The sequence below is a fragment of a genome, unplaced genomic scaffold (genome assembly GCF_019419815.1).
Source record: "Pyrus x bretschneideri cultivar Hongxiangsu unplaced genomic scaffold, Pyrus_bretschneideri_v1 Contig3, whole genome shotgun sequence".
Taxonomy (NCBI): Eukaryota; Viridiplantae; Streptophyta; class Magnoliopsida; order Rosales; family Rosaceae; genus Pyrus; species Pyrus x bretschneideri.
In genome coordinates this window covers 10,139,625-10,156,776 of record NW_025999612.1, presented here as the reverse complement: position 1 = coordinate 10,156,776, position 17,152 = coordinate 10,139,625, and the positions used below count along the sequence as shown (strand labels likewise).

Below are 17,152 nucleotides of genomic sequence, written 5' to 3'. Positions count from 1 at the left end.
TTTTGATACCAAATTTTTTCTTCACAAAAAGCGTAACTATAACATCTACATTAATGAATTATGTCATGTCTATGTTATGGCTTTATTATTCAATTATGTCATGCCTATGTCATGATGAGTTATTTCTAATCAAGATAAGATTTCAACTCCTTGCAATCATTGGATTAGATTTTCTTATTGCAATCTCTTCCGTCGATTGTTATCTGTATTTTTATTGTCTCACTGTAAAAATGAGGTGTCTATCTCTTCCACATCCATCCTATTTTCTCATCTCTCTCTGACATTTATCCTATTTTCTCATCTCTTATTTCTCTCTCTTTAGCCTGCGTCAGTTCCGACTTCTGTTGCCCCTTTCAATGAGGATTGCAACAACGAATCAATGAATGGATTTTGTTCTTCTGAGGTAATTATGGAGGGATTTTGGTAAAAATAACTAAAAGTTGATTTCTTTTTGAGGTAGATTAACTAAAAGATTTAGTTTCCCTAATTTTGAAGATCATTAGGGTTATGTAATTTTGTTTTTGTGTGTGTTCAACTTAACCTCTTTTTCGGACTAATTTGCAGATTATCAGTTTAATTTCTCATGTTTTGTTCTCTTTTATGTTGTTATTGGGTTACAGGTTGAAGAATGGGCGATGAAAGGTACGATTTTGTCCTCATATTTTGGTTTGATTTAAATTATAGAAGTTTAGGTTGAAAGCTAAATGCTTGTTTCGTTGGTTTGCAAGAATGTCTCTTACAAGTGCTTTAGGAATTTCTCATCCTTGATGAAGTTGAGGCTTGTTAGTCTTTGGTAGGGTCCAGGTAACTCACTCTTTCACCGACTTGGGATTAGGGCCTATTAATTTAAAAGTATCGTAATCTTGCCATACATAATACTTGTGCTTAATTGGATTCTTATATTTAATTTGTGTCTTTGCCTTCAACGGTATAGTCAAAATGAGTTAGAGATTCTCAATACTCTATCTTGAGATTATAACGTTCAAACAATACCTTCGACATCAGTCGGAAGCATTGTGGAGATGCAAGATTATAAAGTTTACCGAATCCAGGCATAACTTACGAAACTGGTTAGATGCTAAAGGAGGCTTGAATTTTTCAATGACCTAGTCTCTATGTCGTATCCCCCTGTATGAGCCGTACTCGTTATTGGCAGGGTTACCACAAAGTAGTCCTTCATTTAACAATAGTTAGAGGGTATGATGTTGGCGAAAGGGATGGTAGAGTTGTTTAATATTTCGTAGGATTGGCATAACATATCTAGCAGCTCTCGGTGTGATTAAATCTTAGTGGAATTTCTAGAATGATAGGACTTGTGGTCATTTTAGCTCCAGAAGATGAAGAACCTTGAAAAAGAGTTTGGGATGACTCAAGCAGAAATGTATCTACGTGATAGAGTATAAGAATCCCCTGTTTTGATAGATAAGCAGCTATATATTTTTCTTAAGAAAGCCGGACGCTGCGAGGTAATTAAACTCAATATTAGGAGAAATTTCTATCTAATTCAACCTAAGACTTCTCATTCACAAGTGAAGAAGAATACTATTAGACTGTAGTACCGAGTCACTCACGTATTCTTAATATTACATGGATTTTATTTTGAAGCTGTGGTGGGGACGGAAGGGCCTTAAGCTAACCGATGAGCTCGACGGCTATGCGGGGCACCCACCGCACCAGGCCTTCAGCAAAGATTTAGCTCGATTAATAGGCTCTAATTTAACTTTGGGTAGATTTATGGGCCTTCACTTTTTGCTATTAGCAAAATTTGAGGCCCAGTAGTTGAGAAGTGAGAACCTTTGGGGCTTATAACTAAATTCTCAGTTAGATCCAATGTATATTTGACGAGAAACAAATGTTAATTTCAAAGTAAAATGCTTATCGACCAAAGAGAAAGACAAGTAAAAAACTTGGGGCTTGTTTGGTATCCTTCTTAGATCCAATTTTTAGTTTTGCCAATTTAGACTAGTTCTCAGGGTTAACAAAGTTAAATATTTCAAAAACTCGTTAATTATTTATATCAGTTTCTAGGGAGATCGACCTTGCTATAGTCATTCTATACTACTGTAACTTGTTCTCTTGCAAGAATTTTCTATGTTTTAACTTTTAACCCTGGACGTTTTTCTAAGTCTGTCTTATTTGTCTTATTTCCCTTTTTTTGTTCTGTGGTTGCTGTCAAATCAATGTGTTACCTATTATACGGTTATACTTGCACAGAATGCAACAGGAATCTATATATCTATTTATACCATTGTTATTGTTGCCGGTACGCAATTATTTTGCTTGAGATTTAATCAGATGGTGTATGAGTTGCTATGCACAAGTTTAATTTACCGTGATACTTTTGATAAGATGTAGCCATTACGCTCGCCTCTGGCTTTCCTAAATTAGGTTCTAGCTACCCTACATTTTGAGAATTCTAAGATAATCTTGTTATGGTTTCGGGGATGTGGTAGACAGGAAGCCACAGTTTCATCAGGAAGAAGCCTCCCTTGGTTTAGTGTTTGATTATTTTCCTTTTCTTGTTTATACTATATGACCAATTGATTTGATTGCATTTATTGTCTGATTAGCAAAGTCCTCAGTAAGGCTATGACGAAAGAAGGGGTGGGGGTTACAGTTGTTTTAGCCTCTTACGTTTTAAGCTTGGAATATGCCTCTCAAGGATGAGATGCAAAGCAAGATGCGTTCATTATCCTGCTTCCCTCTCTGCCTTTTTAGGGTTGCAAAGTGTGTTTGTATTCATAGACTTATAACGACATCCACCCTCAAACTATGGGTGGAATCAGTTGTTTCTTAAATTCATTGAGAACAATATGAATACTTCTTCCATCTGGGAGAGTAGCATAACAGAAGGGAAGATAGCAATCAGGATTATTAAGACCTGATTAGGGAACGATACTAGTTTTTTCTGAACTGTGGAAATCTGTTTTATACTTTAACAAATTAACTTGTGTTCTATGATCCAACCGTTCGGTATGTGTTTATAAGATAGGTTGAAAACACTTGATTGAGTACATTCTTGATAGAGGGCAATAATCGACTTCCCCTTAGTTGTGACTTTTCTTTTAATATTGTGCCTTGTAAGTAATTTTGTACGTGTATTTACGTGGTTATACAAATTGGATATATCAAGGAATTAGGGTCTTTTTTTACTTGTTACAGTGTTCCAAGTACTAATGTGTTTATGATGTTTATTCAGGCGGCTGCTATGAAATATATGTAAGAGCAGTAATGAGAGAAGAGGCTAGGAAACAGGCTAAGGAACAGGCAGGGGCTTCGGGTGCAAGCGCATAATCAAGTGTGTGTGGGCGGGGTTTGATTTTTTTCTGACAACCGTGTGGAATGCGTCGACGATGAATAAGTAGAAAACAGATTATCCTGAGTTGCTTTCGAAATATCTGTTTCTGATCTCCATTAGGTTTCGTTTCTTAATAATATTGTGACTATTGTCTGTTCTTTAAAAATTCGTAGAACAAAATGAATGCAGTTTAACTTTCTCTGTGTTTTAGTAATGAATGTTTTGCTTAATTTTAAACCCTCGATCACAGCACACCTCATCAACTTCGCAACCACCCCATCATCTCCATTGTCGCCGCCACCAATCTCTTTCACAGCGACAACCGATATCTTTGAGCTCAAAACAGAGTACTTGGCGAAGAAGTTGACCAACCCGGCAAGCTTAAAAGAAATCCCATGATGGGCATCAAACAAAACCCCCCAATCACATAATCCAACATCAGAAACATCAAACTCTACGCATTCAAAATACATTAAGGAATGGGCGCGGCAACAGACTGCACAAGGAAATATTGGCCCTTGTACTATTTGGGAAACCCAGTAAACTACTAAATATACTTGTAATGCAGTGCATTAAAGACCTCAAAGCCCCGACGAAACCTACCAGCTCCAATTCCAGATGAATACACAATCCATGCACCAGTTGATACATCCAGCGTTGTACCGAGTAAATTCAACGAACTCCACATGCCCCATAATTTATGAAGAGCGCACAAATTAAGCTGCTGATTCATATTTGGGGTCTCCAGTCGATCGGGACAATGCTCCCATTCCCAGAATTAGAGAACCTGAATTCATACGAAAAATCATGAGATTCAGGAAAGTCAAATTTATTGATGTCCTCATCTGAATACCGCAAAAGAAAGCCCCTCACCGCACCCTGAAGTGCTCGTTTCAGTAGTCTCATTCTCCATCACTCCATCCACACGGTCCACAGAATTTAGCATTGATGCGGAGTCATATATCCTTCTTACAAAGAAAACCACCAAAGAATTTCATATAGTTTTGAAACTTGAAAGGTGAACTCTTGAAAAGATTATGCAAGATACAAGTACACGGAACTGTATATTGAGACTGATGATAATGAAGTAGAAAGAATTGTATCATGCCTGCATCGCAAAAATCACCATGTAATTAAACACTGGAGCTCAGCATGCCTCAGACGTTACCTTTAAGTTAATCCATGCATATGGCAATCCAGTGGGTGTGTTAAATGCAGTTAGGAAGCATTTCCCTAAGTCCTCGGCCAAGGTAAGCATCTGATTCTTGTAAACTCCTTGACCCAGCCTGTTTGTAGAATCAGTCGCAAGTAAATGAGCTGAAACAAACCCTCCAAGTACTCTTATGTTGCACTACAAATACCAATCAAGTGAAAAAGAGAAACTGAACGACAATAAATATTGCTTTTGAATATCAGAATAACTTCACCAAAACAAGATTTTCGACAAGCTCCTCAATAGATACCTCAAAGAGATTTACCCTCGCATTGACATTGAATTTCAAATTCTTGAGGAAAGCCAAACAATTGCACTTTCAAATTCAGCGTTGTTACCCATAATGACAAGGCTGAGAGAAATTTTTTGCATCAGAATGACGGGAGGACAAATTACATGATACAGCATAAAGAAAACACCAAAGTTGCTTAGATTACAGAATAACAGAAGCGTACATGTGACATAATCTGTCAAACCTGGACAACGATTCGATAAGTGTCAAAGCGGATCCACTATAGTCTTGGGGTAAGTATTCAAGCTGAAATAGGGTAAGGAAACATTTTAATTTACTTTTGCAAGTTGCAATTAATCATAATTCATTTATCTACAGATACATAGCCACCTTCAGATTTCCAAGTTGACCAAGAGGGTCGGTGAAACTTTTACCAAGAAACCAGTTTGAACATCATACAAACGAAAGTGCAAAACCTACAAGAAATAATGAATAAAAACTAACAGAATCAGCCAAAACAAACTCAAATCAGTAAAACCAGAACCTCTTGCTTAAAACCCCAGATTTCTGATCAATATTACGGTTACCCATTAAGCTAAATTTACAAACATCGAAGAAAAACGGAAACTGGTGAAATTCGAGTTTGCTTACACCCTACGGACTTGGACTTTATCTCTGAGGCGTCGCTTCTTAGCTGCCCAACGAGGATCGGACGGCGATGCGGAGGTCGATAAGTTGATGAGGATGAGAGAGATCAGAATAAATAAAGAGAAGAATCCATGTCGCGCATTTGCGCGGCAAAACGGTTTCTGTGCGGATTGGGATTCGTATCGGAGATGGAGATTGAAGAAGCAGAGGACCGAAGAAGCCGGGTTAATTTGCTGCTTTTTATTTTTTTTTTAATTATTTTTTCCTTCAGAAAACTGCTACGGTACGACGGGAAGACGGCTTGTTTTGCAGGTGCGAGATGCGACGTGCGAGGTGTAAGAAATATAAAATTAGGTACACAACTCTTTTTATTTCACACGCATTTAAATTTTCTAACATTATTTAAAATTTAAGTAATTTGATTAATCTATTGTTACTAAATATTACGATTTTGTGATATTCTTTTTTATTTAAAAGTGAGAGGTTTAAGTTCGAATCTTGTAGATGGCAAATTCGATACCAAATTAGGTTGTCCATTGTATGGCTTAATCAAACTTCTCTTTCCACTAATGTAAAAATATCGATGTACTAAAAAAAATATTTTATAAATTGAAAAAATATTAAAAGGAATAAATGATGGAATTACATGATTGGCTAATACAGTTTCATTCTCTGTAGTTTTATTAGAACAAAGCTTGGCTGCTAAAAAATAAAGCAGCAGCTCATGTTCTCATCCAATAACAACATGATAAGAATTCAAGTTGTTTGTTCAAGCTTTATTTAAAAAAAAAAAATTGGACGCTTGTCAAATTGTTATTGGGTGCTTTTTTGTTTAAGCAGCCAAGCTATGTTGTTTTTAGTGATAGGAGTTTTTACTTTATTTTGATAATAATAAGGATGCACTAATAAAAAGGGATAAAATGCGAATGTGATCAAAATTGAGTTTGGACTCTATTGGGACCCCAAATTCTTGAGTTGCATTTTAACTTTTATTTAGGGGTGTATTCAATTGGGAATTTAAGAGATTTTGATGGATTTTTATGAAGTCTAATTGATTTGTAGAGATTTCATGTAAATTTTTTATTCAATTCCCTCAAAATCTCTTGGGGAGGGGTGAGATATGTGAATGCTTAAAATACACTACAAAATCTCTTTAATTCCCTCTAATTCCTCAACTTTTTCAAATTCTTTAAAATCAAATTCTAATTGAATACACTTGGAATGTTATAAATTTCTTTAAAATTCTAATTGAATACACCCGGATTTCTAAGAAGTTTAATAAATTTTCTTAAAATCCTGATTGAATACATATTGAATTTCAGATAATCACTTAAATTCCTGATTGAATACCCCTAGATTCATTAAAATAATTAAAATCCCTTAAAATCCCAATTGAATACACCCCCTAGATTAATACTAACTTGTATTTACACATTTGAGGAAGGAATGAAATCAAGTTTTATGCTGCAAATTCTTGAGTTGCATTTTAACTTTTATTTCGATTAATACTAACTTATTTCGGACACAAGTTATTTACTCTTTAGTTTCTTCCTTGTTTCGGATCCTATCTTTTTACTCTTGTGCCTTAATTTCTTCCTTATTTCGGACCCTAGTTTTTTACTCTCCTGCCCTAATTTCTTCCTTATTTCGGACCCTAATTTCTGTTACCTGGTCAAAGCCTTATTTCGGACCCTAGTTTTTTACTCTCCTGCCCTAATTTCTTCCTTATTTCGGACCCTAATTTCTGTTACCTGGTCAAAGCCTTGGCGACAAAGTATCTTAGGCCTACAAGAAGACGCAACACTAGGGTTGAGACTATCTTGTCCCTAATAAATATTGAGCTTGGCCGCTTGAATTGCTTGGCTTTAGGTTTTATTTGCTCTAAAATTTTGGTTTTGAATTGAAGGGAGCAAAATAATAAATTGTATACCACTCAAGGGATTAGAGTGAGAGAATATTGTAAAGTGTGCGAGAGAAAAGAAAAGAGATAGTGTATTTCTTCTTCTTGTTATTTCAGATTTTTCTTCAAGTCGTAGTTCTAGAGATTTGGCAAGATTATTGGTTGTACTTGTTATTGATATAGTGAAAGATTGTTGTTGATGTCCCGTGGACGTAGGCACATATTGCCGAACCACGTAAATTCTTGGTGTTATTTATCTTGGTTATTTATTTTTGATTTTCGGAGTTTGTTCTATTTTTCCCGTTCTTAAACGCGATATTCTCAACAATTTGGACCCCAAGTTGTGTTTTAACCTTTATTTAGATTAATACTAACTTGTATTTAGACATTTGAGGAATGAATGAAATCAAGTTTTATGCTGCAAATTCTTGAGTTGCATTTTTACTTTATTAGATTAATACTAACTTATTTCAGAACCTAGTTTTTTACTCTTCTGCCCTAGTTTCTTCCTTGTTTTGGACCCTAGCTTTTTACCCTTTTCCTCTAATTTCTTCCTTATTTCGGACCTTAATGTTTTTACTCTTCTGCCCTATTTTCTTCCTTATTTCGGACCTAGTTGCCCCTTTTCCTCTAATTTCTTCCTTATATCGGACCTTAATGTTTTTACTCTTCTGCCCTATTTTCTTCCTTATTTCGGACCTAGTTGCTGTTACTTGGGCAAAGACCTAGTTGCTGTTACCCTTTTCCTCTAATTTCTTCCTTATTTCGGACCTTAATGTTTTTACTCTTCTGCCCTATTTTCTTCCTTATTTCGGACCTAGTTGCTGTTACTTGGTCAAAACCCTGGCTACAAAGTATCTTGGCATGCAAGAAAGACTTATAAATATTGAGCTTGGCCGCTTGGCCTGGTTGTGCTTTAGGTTTTGTCTGCTCAAAACTTTTGGTTTTCGACTCTCTTTCGGTATTCGACTCTCTGCAATCCATGGAGGCCGAAGTTGTTGGTCGGTCAGAGTCGGAGGCTGGCTCAATGGGTAAGATTATTTCGATTTAAGTTTTATTGAACTCAAATTTAAGCCTGCTCCAATTTGTCTCTTCTATTAAGTTTCTTTCTTTTCAATTCCTACTGAACTCAAAACTTAAGGCTTGCCCCAATTTGTCTCTTCCATGTGAGTTTCAGGGTTTATTCAAATATTTTGGCGAGGGCTAATGCAGAAAGCAACCATCTATGCGCCAATATTGGGATTAACACTTGCTTTAGTGGAATTCAGTAATGTATCCGATTACGTAAATCCAGCGTTCCTTTTCATACTCGTGCATGGCATTGTGCTCACTGCCGTCAATTGGTGGCGGCGGCTGGATAATTTGGAGAAGACAAATAGGAGTCCGAAAGGGGTACTGGTGGGGGAGGGGGAGGGGGAGGGGGGAGGAGGGGGAGGATGTGGAGGAAGAGGTGCTGGCGGAGCAACATGCTATTTTGGATGCAGCGATAGAGAGTCACAAAGAAAAAGCCGAGCATGAGGTATAACACAATTGCTGATAATACAATGATAGTGAGCACATGTATTAAATATGGTGTTAGTTTTGTATGTCTAAATTAACATTAATATTACTTTATTCATATGTTTCAATAAGCTGTAAGTGTATGATATGACTAGTTTATCTTTTTTTTTTGCAGGACATCGGTGTAAGTGTGATCGGGTATGTTCTTAGTTATAGGACAGGTAAAGCTACAATCACCTTTGATGACCGCAAAGCAACAAAGGCAAGCTTCTTCCAATACGAACTAGAATCCAATGAAGCTGAGAACGCCAAACATTACTACTACTACACTTCCAAAGCATGTCATAGCAGCATCCTAAGACCCCGCTTGATCACACGCAATGCGGAAGAAAAACATGTTTTTTTATTCTATGAAGAATTCAGCTACAAATTCAAGGACTGGAATATACAGGAGCACATGGCATCAGAAGAAGAACGAATGTCCTGGTGGAAAAAATCCATCAAGTAAGTCTCTTTTTTTTTCCTTCTATCTCATAATTCAATTTTATCATAACTATAACTATGTGTGTGCGTGTGTGTATATATATGATTTGTATAGGAGAATCTTAAAGGCAATCCTCTATATCCACAAGAAGGGGCTTGTTCACAAGGGCTTGTCATACCAATCCAGTTATGTAATTCAAGACGGTGAACTAAGACTCGTTAACATCCGAGGTAGTCTGGAGAAGTTGGAACCTCTACAGTCTCAAAAGATGAAGAGGAGTGACCTCACAGACTTTATGACCTTCCTCAGAGAAAATGTGCCAGCCAATTGGACGAACAGAAACTTGTTCTTGGATTATATTGCCAACGACACTAGGTAAGGATACCCAATTTATAAATGAGTTTGTGTGTCTACGTAGCATTATTAATTTTTATTCTCAATTATATAATTTGAACTTGTTTATTTTCTTTTCCTTTAGCTCGTCCGAACGCGTTGCCAAAAAACTCATTAGACATCCATTAATGATGGATACCCCTCATGAGAGAATTAGGTACTTTAGCGATGTATTCCAGGCCATAGAAAGCAACACTTGCGTCAATCCTACAGCCTTCAAAAAGACATTGGACCAAGATCCTCGTTTTCAACCATACAAGAACTGGACGACAACATACAAGGGGCATATTCTGTACGCTAATTTTTCTCGTAAGAAGGGGAAAGCATATTCAGGTCAAAACCTGTTTAGCCTCATTGCATTTTTAAGGCATGTCTACATACATTGTGTCACAAATAGTGCAGATTTTGAAAAGATGGATGAAGAGATCGCTCAACTGTATCCTGGGCTTTCAAGCCATGTGCACGAGATCTTCGTGATGAAGGACAAATTCTCTTAAGGATTTTTTTTTTTTTGGTGTTCTTTTATTTGTTCCTTGCATAAATAAATTCTTGAACAATTGTTTTTAGTATTTATTGCAAATACTTTTTTTTTCTTTTAATCTCAGTATTGATTTAAACTTACGCCAGTATTTATCACAGTATTAGTAAACATAATTCAAATCATAAGCGAGTAATGGGGGATTAAGATGCTACTGCACCTGCAATTCACCATGGGTCTGCATGTCCAGCAATATCATTGTCGCTTGAGTTTGCTTTCCTCATCACTAATGTTCTCATCGCTCTCCTCATCTGGTGTTGTATTGGTAATGTGTTCCTTCTTTGCATGTCGCTCACAGTACTCTGGTGTCCACAAATCACAATCAAAAAATGTAAACAGAATACTTTACATCACAAAAAAATCATACGATAATAAAGAAGAATTTCCCGCTAGCCTATGCTTTGTGAGCAACCAAGGAAGAATAGCTTCTAACTTCTAAAAATACTCCCTGTATAACATCTTCGAAGCTGAAGGGACTAGCTATGAAAATTCAGTGGAACCTTGTAAGCAAGTATTAGGCCAAAAGCATTGAATAAGGCACCGGAGATAGACTAGTAATTAGTGTCATGGTCTGTGGACCATCTTGCAGAAGTCACACTCACAGCTATGAGACGATATTGGAATCCCAACTCTAGACACGGTCAAAGGAACCAAGAAAAAGTAGGGAAAGAATGGAACTATCTAATTACAATCAACAGCTCTTTCACACATAAGCTCATGATTGGAAGGTCCACCTCCTAATATACCTATGTTATTCGCGAGAGTTTGTGGTGAAGGTTCAAAAATTTAGGCATCGTTTTCTATTAGTTTGAGCATATTTAGTGAAAGAAGGGTATATTAATTGCAGATGAAGTTATACCTTTGACCTTCTGATCATAGAGTTTTCGGTCCCTCTTCATCAACGATGCTGCATCACCGTTGAGTGGATCTGAAGGATTTGGATAAAGCAACAGTTGTGGCAGGAAAACTTCAAAAACATTTAACAGGTCTGCATCAAGTAAAAGCATCACCATATATGTGAGAAATCCAAGAAGACCAAATGAACAAAGGGGGGAAAAAAAAAAAAAAGGCGAAACAGAATAGAACCGCAAAACATCACCGACTCATTAAAGAGTATAATGACACAAAACCAACATTTCAGCGGTATATTGAAAAAAGAGAGTCAGAATTTTACTAAAATGGGATGATAATTACCAAACATTGGACTCCATGATTGGTTAATTACATCTAAAGCAGACAGAACCAGATCTGCAATTACGAAAGAAAAATAAAACAGTCGGTACATACAAGATTAACAACCAATAAACAATTACTCAAGTCCTGTTGCTTACTAATGAAATTAATTAGAAACCACGTTTTCAAAACAACAGACTTACAAAAGGGATTTGATAATCAACAGCAGGATAATAGCATTCTTAATTTCTAAATAAACTTGATACTTGCGCCTTGTTTGACCCAAATTTGCCGGCGTGCCACTAGAAGCAGGGGCGTCAGACATTACTTTCTTTTGGACCATGGAATTCCACATTGAATTTATTTAGCCCATCGTTTATTGTCTCCACGTTATAGTCACTCAGCAGCCTAAAGTCATTGAGAAAAGAAGGGAAAACAAAAGCATTAGAAATAGTGTTCCAAAGCTTTATATCATACCAGAGATGAAGTTAGCAACCTGATTTTACAGCTACCAATAATCAGTGAGACAATCTTGAAAGATCACAATCATGGGAAATCTTAACTCCACAACAGGAATTAAACTTTAAAATTGGGTCATCACAATATGATCAAACAAATGCAATTCCACCGTTTTCTGCACAGAATAATAAAGATAAAAACTTTGAGCAATAATGGGATTCCAAAAGTTGTTCTTTCCAAATTATTAGACATACCCAGTGAGGCATTATAGCATTTCACCAAAAACTTTCGTTGAAAAATTGAAAGATTTTGTGAATTAATGTCATAAGTGCTTGTTAAGTCTAAGAATCAAAAGCAAGCTGAAATCTTTTGAAGATCTAAGACCTACCCAGAAAACCATATACAAATGAAAATTAAAGATAAAATATGGCTATATATATATATATAGAGAGAGAGAGAGAGAGAATGGGAACTGGGTATCTTACAAGATCTACTCAATTGAAGATTTTCCCGATATCCAAACAGAAAATTGAGAAAATTTGGAAATGGAGAAGAAAATGCCGGGGGAGCGAATGTCGACATATTCAGACCCACGTATTCATGGTTGTATTTGGTCGATAATTACCATGTAAAACCCTTTTTTTTATTCAGTGGTGATAAACTCACCCACATGTCTTAATCCTACACCCACTTTTTAATGAAATATTTAGTGACAAATTTACCCTAATGTAAAATGACCTTTTGCTTTCTTCATTTCTGTTCATTTAGTTCCTCGAGTTTTTTTTTATCATTCGTCGATTTCATTTCAATCAGTAGCATCAAACTACTACGTTACCAACATAAAGTTAAACATCGAAATCAACAAACCCTAATTGAAAAAAACCCAATCAGAACCACGATTTAAAGGTCTCACTCTAATCTTCCGCGGAGGCTGATTCGTTCTTGGTGCTGTGCTTCCTGGCATACCTCTGGTTCCTCAGAAACTTGGGGTCATCCCTTTGGTGGAAGTGTGGCGGTGCCTATTAGGCTTCTTGATGCATGCCAATCTTCTGGGCCTTGCGGGACTGGTTGTGGGCAGTGTGATTCTTCGACTTGGCCATCTCGGAAAGAGAATGATGGATTTAGCAGCCCCTTGTGGAGGGTTTAGGCTGAGAATTTTTTGGGGTTTTCAAAGCGGTCAAGAATGGGGATCGCGATGGGGTGGCCGTGCTGGTGAGCTGCGTTTGGGAGAGAGGGGAGCGGCAAGAGAGTGGAGAAATATGTGATATTCTGAGGGTTTGTTATTTTTCTATAAATGTCTTTATTTACAGTAACAAGCGAGGAAAAGAATTTTCATCCTTCAAGGAAATATAATCTTAATAAGATTAGAATAACCAGTAAGCAAATCTATTTAGGATTCGCACAATCAATTTTAATATAATACCGAAACGCACATTTTTTCTTCTCGTTGTATCCTTGATTTTTTATCATTGAATTAAACAAGATATATACAACTATAGAAAACGAAAAATAAAGTGTGCATATCATTTCACTAATTTATTTCCCGTTAAAAATTATTGATGATTGGTTTTCTTTTCATCCTCAATTATGGTAAATTTTCGTGGTCATTTACATTTCCTACCTTGTTCGTTAAACTACAACATTTTATTTTTATTTTATGTTTTTCCTTAAATGTTAATTTCTTTTTAGAGAAAATTACAATCCCTACAATTTTTCTATATTATTTAAATTAATGATTTGATTAAAATGCTTTTACTAATAGGCACCTCTGTGAAGACCCGTCTCTAATTTTATATTTTTACAAATTTTAAAAGCATGATTTTACGAAAATGGTCTTAGAGACGAGGGTATTGACTTTCGTGAACCAACGTTTAGTGAGACGTACGAAATATTTCTATAGTGTATCCTTGAAGTTCTCGATAAAATTTTTGTATATGTATTACTATTTTATATCTTTGCATGAAAAGATATTATTATTATTATTTTACAGATCTTTCCGAATTAGATTTGTAAGTTCATAAAATAAAATGTTGTCCGTCACTTGGTTTTGGCAATTGGCAGAGATCCGACCATTGGATCGCAATGAAACATTAGGACGTTGTTCTAGGAACATAATGTGGATATTTGGAAGTAACGGTTCGGAAATCCATGATGCGGATCTTCTGGATTGAATTACGTAGGGATGTGTTTTATGTAAATTATGTATTCTATCGGTAAGAACTATGAGACATGATTTAAAGTTGATTTATGCATATTACCTACATATAATTACTGTGAATGTTTAGAAGTACATGCGTGAACTACGAATGGCTTGATCCCTATTTATGGTACGTAGGCAATCTAGCGAGACGTTAGATGCAACCATACAAGAAGTGAGATTAAATAATTGAGATAATAGCCTTGTTTGGGGAATTGAACAATGTGAGGGACATTGGTGTAAAATGTGAGATTTAACATTATGTGTTGGTGGTTAAATGTTGGTTATAAATCAATGTGTGAAGAATCAAGAAATTAAAGTAAGGAAACGTAAGTAATGATAGTTAATTAAACTAGTGTCTAGTTGGGCTTATCACCGATGATTATCCCCAAAAATAAATAATTCGGGAGGAGGGCGTTACAGCGTATGCATTTTATGCCATATATATGTATATAATTGAAAATGATATGACATGGTTGAGTATTAGATTGCATCATGGTATATCTATACGTATATTACCTGCATATAATTATTGTGAACCTCAGCTTCTCTATTAAGTTAAAATACATGTCATTGTTGTACTTTGTTTAATTTAAGTTAATTTTTTAATGTATCCTTATTTAATGGAGATGTTTGTGACACCCCGTCCCGAAACTATCGAAACGCTTAGGTGAAATGACCATTTTACCCCTAGTTTGTTTTATTATGTTTTTGGTTGTTTTATGTGGTGTTGGCCAAAGTTGGACCACACACACACATCCACACTTACTTTCTCTCCCTCTCCCTCTGTTCTCTCTCTCTCCCCCGAGTCCTTATTCTTCTTCTTCCTCTTCCTTAAACTGGTACGGACACACACACTGTTGGAAGTATGCCCACAAAGCCACTCATTTGATGTAATAGCTTTTTGGAATACTTATTGTGTTAAACTTTTATATGTTTAATAGAAGGGCAAAGCTTATTGTTAATCACTATTTATAGTATCTTGTGTTTAAGCAATAAGGGAATCCAAGGAATGTATTTGATCTAAGAGACAAGTGATTTAAGTTAGTTAAATTAACGAGACCTTTCTCTTATGTTCATTCCTAAAACGTTCCTAGCCATAGGATTGCCAATTGGGCATTGACAATCCGCTAAGGTTAGTATGTGTTATGTCGACTCAAGCGTGAGTATGAACTAGTCTCAAGTCATTTGGTGTTGGACACTAAGGCAAACACATAGGTGCTCGAAAGAGTAATCGAGTACACTGAACTACGATCAAACAAGAGTTCGAACATACATGTCATGTGAGAACTCAATAGTTGCAATATGCAAAGTAGTCCTTTGACCTGAGGCATCATTGATGTCTAATGGTTAGGTCCTTGATCTTTGATTATGTCAACGGCATTCCATTGGAGTGTCCACGGCATTGTTGGGGTCAAGCTATCTAGTCATGTAGGCATATGAATGTACAACAAGGGATCTCTAACCTTTCATGATGGAAGGAGAATACTCTAAGATATGATTCGAGAGTCTTTGGCCAAAGCATATGAATATGACTAAGGAAGATGTTCCAAATCTTATTCGATTGAATCATATAGAGAAGTATCACATTGGATAGTAGACATGAAACAAACTATCACTTAAACAATGTGATTAAGAGTATTGTATTAGAGAAGGACCGTATTGCATTGTAGTTGTAACTGGATAGGTTCTCCAACCACTTCTACTTAGCTTGGGTAACCATGACATGCTGCTAGGCGTCACCCATGGTTTGTGGAAGCCCTAAAGATTAGCAAACACTAATTTAAGGGAGAATTGAAATGTGGTTTCAATTCACAATCGATAGTTAAGAGTAACATCGCCCACTGCCTCGCTAATTGGAACCTAATGGATCGTACACCGAGTAAAGATATAAGTGAAGAAATTATATGAAATGGATAAGCAATTAAATGGTTTAATTGAAGAATGGTGAAGATTAATTAAATAGTTAATTAATTATACGAAACGTTCGTATTGGGCGTTTAAGTTAGTTTTGGGCTTCGGGGCACAAAAACGTTTTGGCCCACAAGGCCCATTATGTTTAAGATTGTATGACAACTAAAACAAAATGGGCAATTAAGCCCAAAAACACTAAATGGCCGGCCATAACCTTAAGGGTAGTGAACTTGGCTTAATTGCAAGTTTGCCACTCCATTGTGAGGTGGTATAAATACATCTTTATAGCCATTTCACCTTAAGGGGGTTTCTAATTGAATTTGGGTGAAACCTATTCTCTCATTTTCACCTTAGGGGAGGAACATCTAGCAATCTTTCTTACCTAAGTCATCCATTTCATCTTCAAACAATATCTTTGGTGTGGAGACTTAGAGACACCAAACTTTTGGTGTTTTGGAGAACAAATCCTCAAATCCTCAAAGAAGAAAAGGAGCACTAAAAGGGAGGAAATCACAAGGAAGATTCAAGGAGCAAGGAGGTGACTTGAAGGCCCTCCACTTGGGTGAATCCCTTGTGTAATCAAGGATGAGCTTCAAGGGTAAAGAATCTCTAAATTCTTATTCTCTTTAATTTTGTTAAAGAGTCTTATGGTTCACCATATACTAGGCTTTGAAAGTCATGGGTTTTATGAATTGTTTTTGAATGCATGCCTACTTTAAAGAGTTATTAGTTTGCATATGTATTCAAATGTTCTTACATGTTCTTAGCTAGGACAAAATTTTTCCTTCAAGTGGTATCAAGAGCCTAGGCCTAGTTTATGGTGGATCCTTTTGGGTTTTGTGATTTTTCATATTTTGTGATTTAAGTGTTGTAAATGTTACAAGCTTTGTTCTTGCTTTGAATATAAATTTTACTTGAAAATTTAGCATCTCAAATGTTGTAGATGTATTTCATTAAAGCATGAATAATGGAACTAAAAGTTGGTGCCAAGTGTTTTGGGAATTTCGGCCAAATCCAAAGGGTGATTTTTTGGGTTCATGTTAGGCTTGTTAAAATGGTTTTAAAGTGCTTTTTGGAACCCCTAAGTACCCTAGGATAATAACCCTCTTTTGAGTTGTGAAAATTTGAGTTTTGATGAAAGAAAACATCCATGGAGCTATTATGAGTTTTCATGTATGTTCTTCATATTTCTTGAAGTTCTTA

The 17,152-nt window shown here is 36.1% G+C and overlaps 2 protein-coding genes, 1 long non-coding RNA gene and 1 pseudogene across 19 annotated transcripts; 2 read left to right on the top strand and 2 right to left on the bottom strand.

Moving 5' to 3' along the window:
* Positions 1 to 222: 222 nt before the first annotated feature.
* LOC125479836 lies at positions 223 to 3,948 on the top strand. The gene is made up of 4 exons (XR_007260322.1): positions 223 to 403; positions 621 to 642; positions 729 to 804; positions 3,200 to 3,948. It is a non-coding gene; the product is annotated as an uncharacterized LOC125479836 (long non-coding RNA).
* On the bottom strand, positions 3,662 to 12,645 carry LOC125479834 (ubiquitin-conjugating enzyme E2-23 kDa-like). 17 transcript variants are annotated; one of them, XR_007260317.1, is made up of 13 exons: positions 12,324 to 12,645; positions 11,583 to 11,787; positions 11,401 to 11,454; positions 11,066 to 11,194; positions 10,367 to 10,508; positions 7,143 to 9,274; positions 5,395 to 7,059; positions 5,134 to 5,219; positions 4,967 to 5,049; positions 4,762 to 4,863; positions 4,467 to 4,649; positions 4,172 to 4,266; positions 3,662 to 4,085 (listed from the first exon to the last, which is right to left on the bottom strand). XR_007260317.1 is itself a non-coding variant. In XM_048589901.1 (5 exons), exons 3-5 carry the CDS (start codon positions 11,405 to 11,407, stop codon positions 10,402 to 10,404), a joined length of 243 nt encoding a protein of 80 aa, XP_048445858.1. In that variant the 5' UTR covers positions 11,408 to 11,454; positions 11,583 to 11,787; positions 12,324 to 12,476; the 3' UTR covers positions 10,343 to 10,401. The 17 variants fall into 17 exon arrangements, 1 of the variants encoding a protein (XP_048445858.1); XR_007260318.1 differs by having other exon boundaries at positions 4,172 to 4,263; positions 4,467 to 4,615; positions 4,988 to 5,049; positions 12,324 to 12,642; XR_007260319.1 differs by having other exon boundaries at positions 4,177 to 4,266; positions 4,467 to 4,584; positions 12,324 to 12,641.
* Positions 9,169 to 10,165, top strand: LOC125479828. Its single transcript, XM_048589873.1, has 3 exons — positions 9,169 to 9,295; positions 9,390 to 9,650; positions 9,754 to 10,165. Exons 1-3 carry the CDS (start codon positions 9,249 to 9,251, stop codon positions 10,163 to 10,165), a joined length of 720 nt encoding a protein of 239 aa, XP_048445830.1. The 5' UTR covers positions 9,169 to 9,248.
* Positions 12,646 to 12,752: 107 nt separating the features above from the next.
* Positions 12,753 to 13,141, bottom strand: LOC125479835 (annotated as a pseudogene).
* Between the last annotated feature and the right edge of the window lie 4,011 nt (positions 13,142 to 17,152).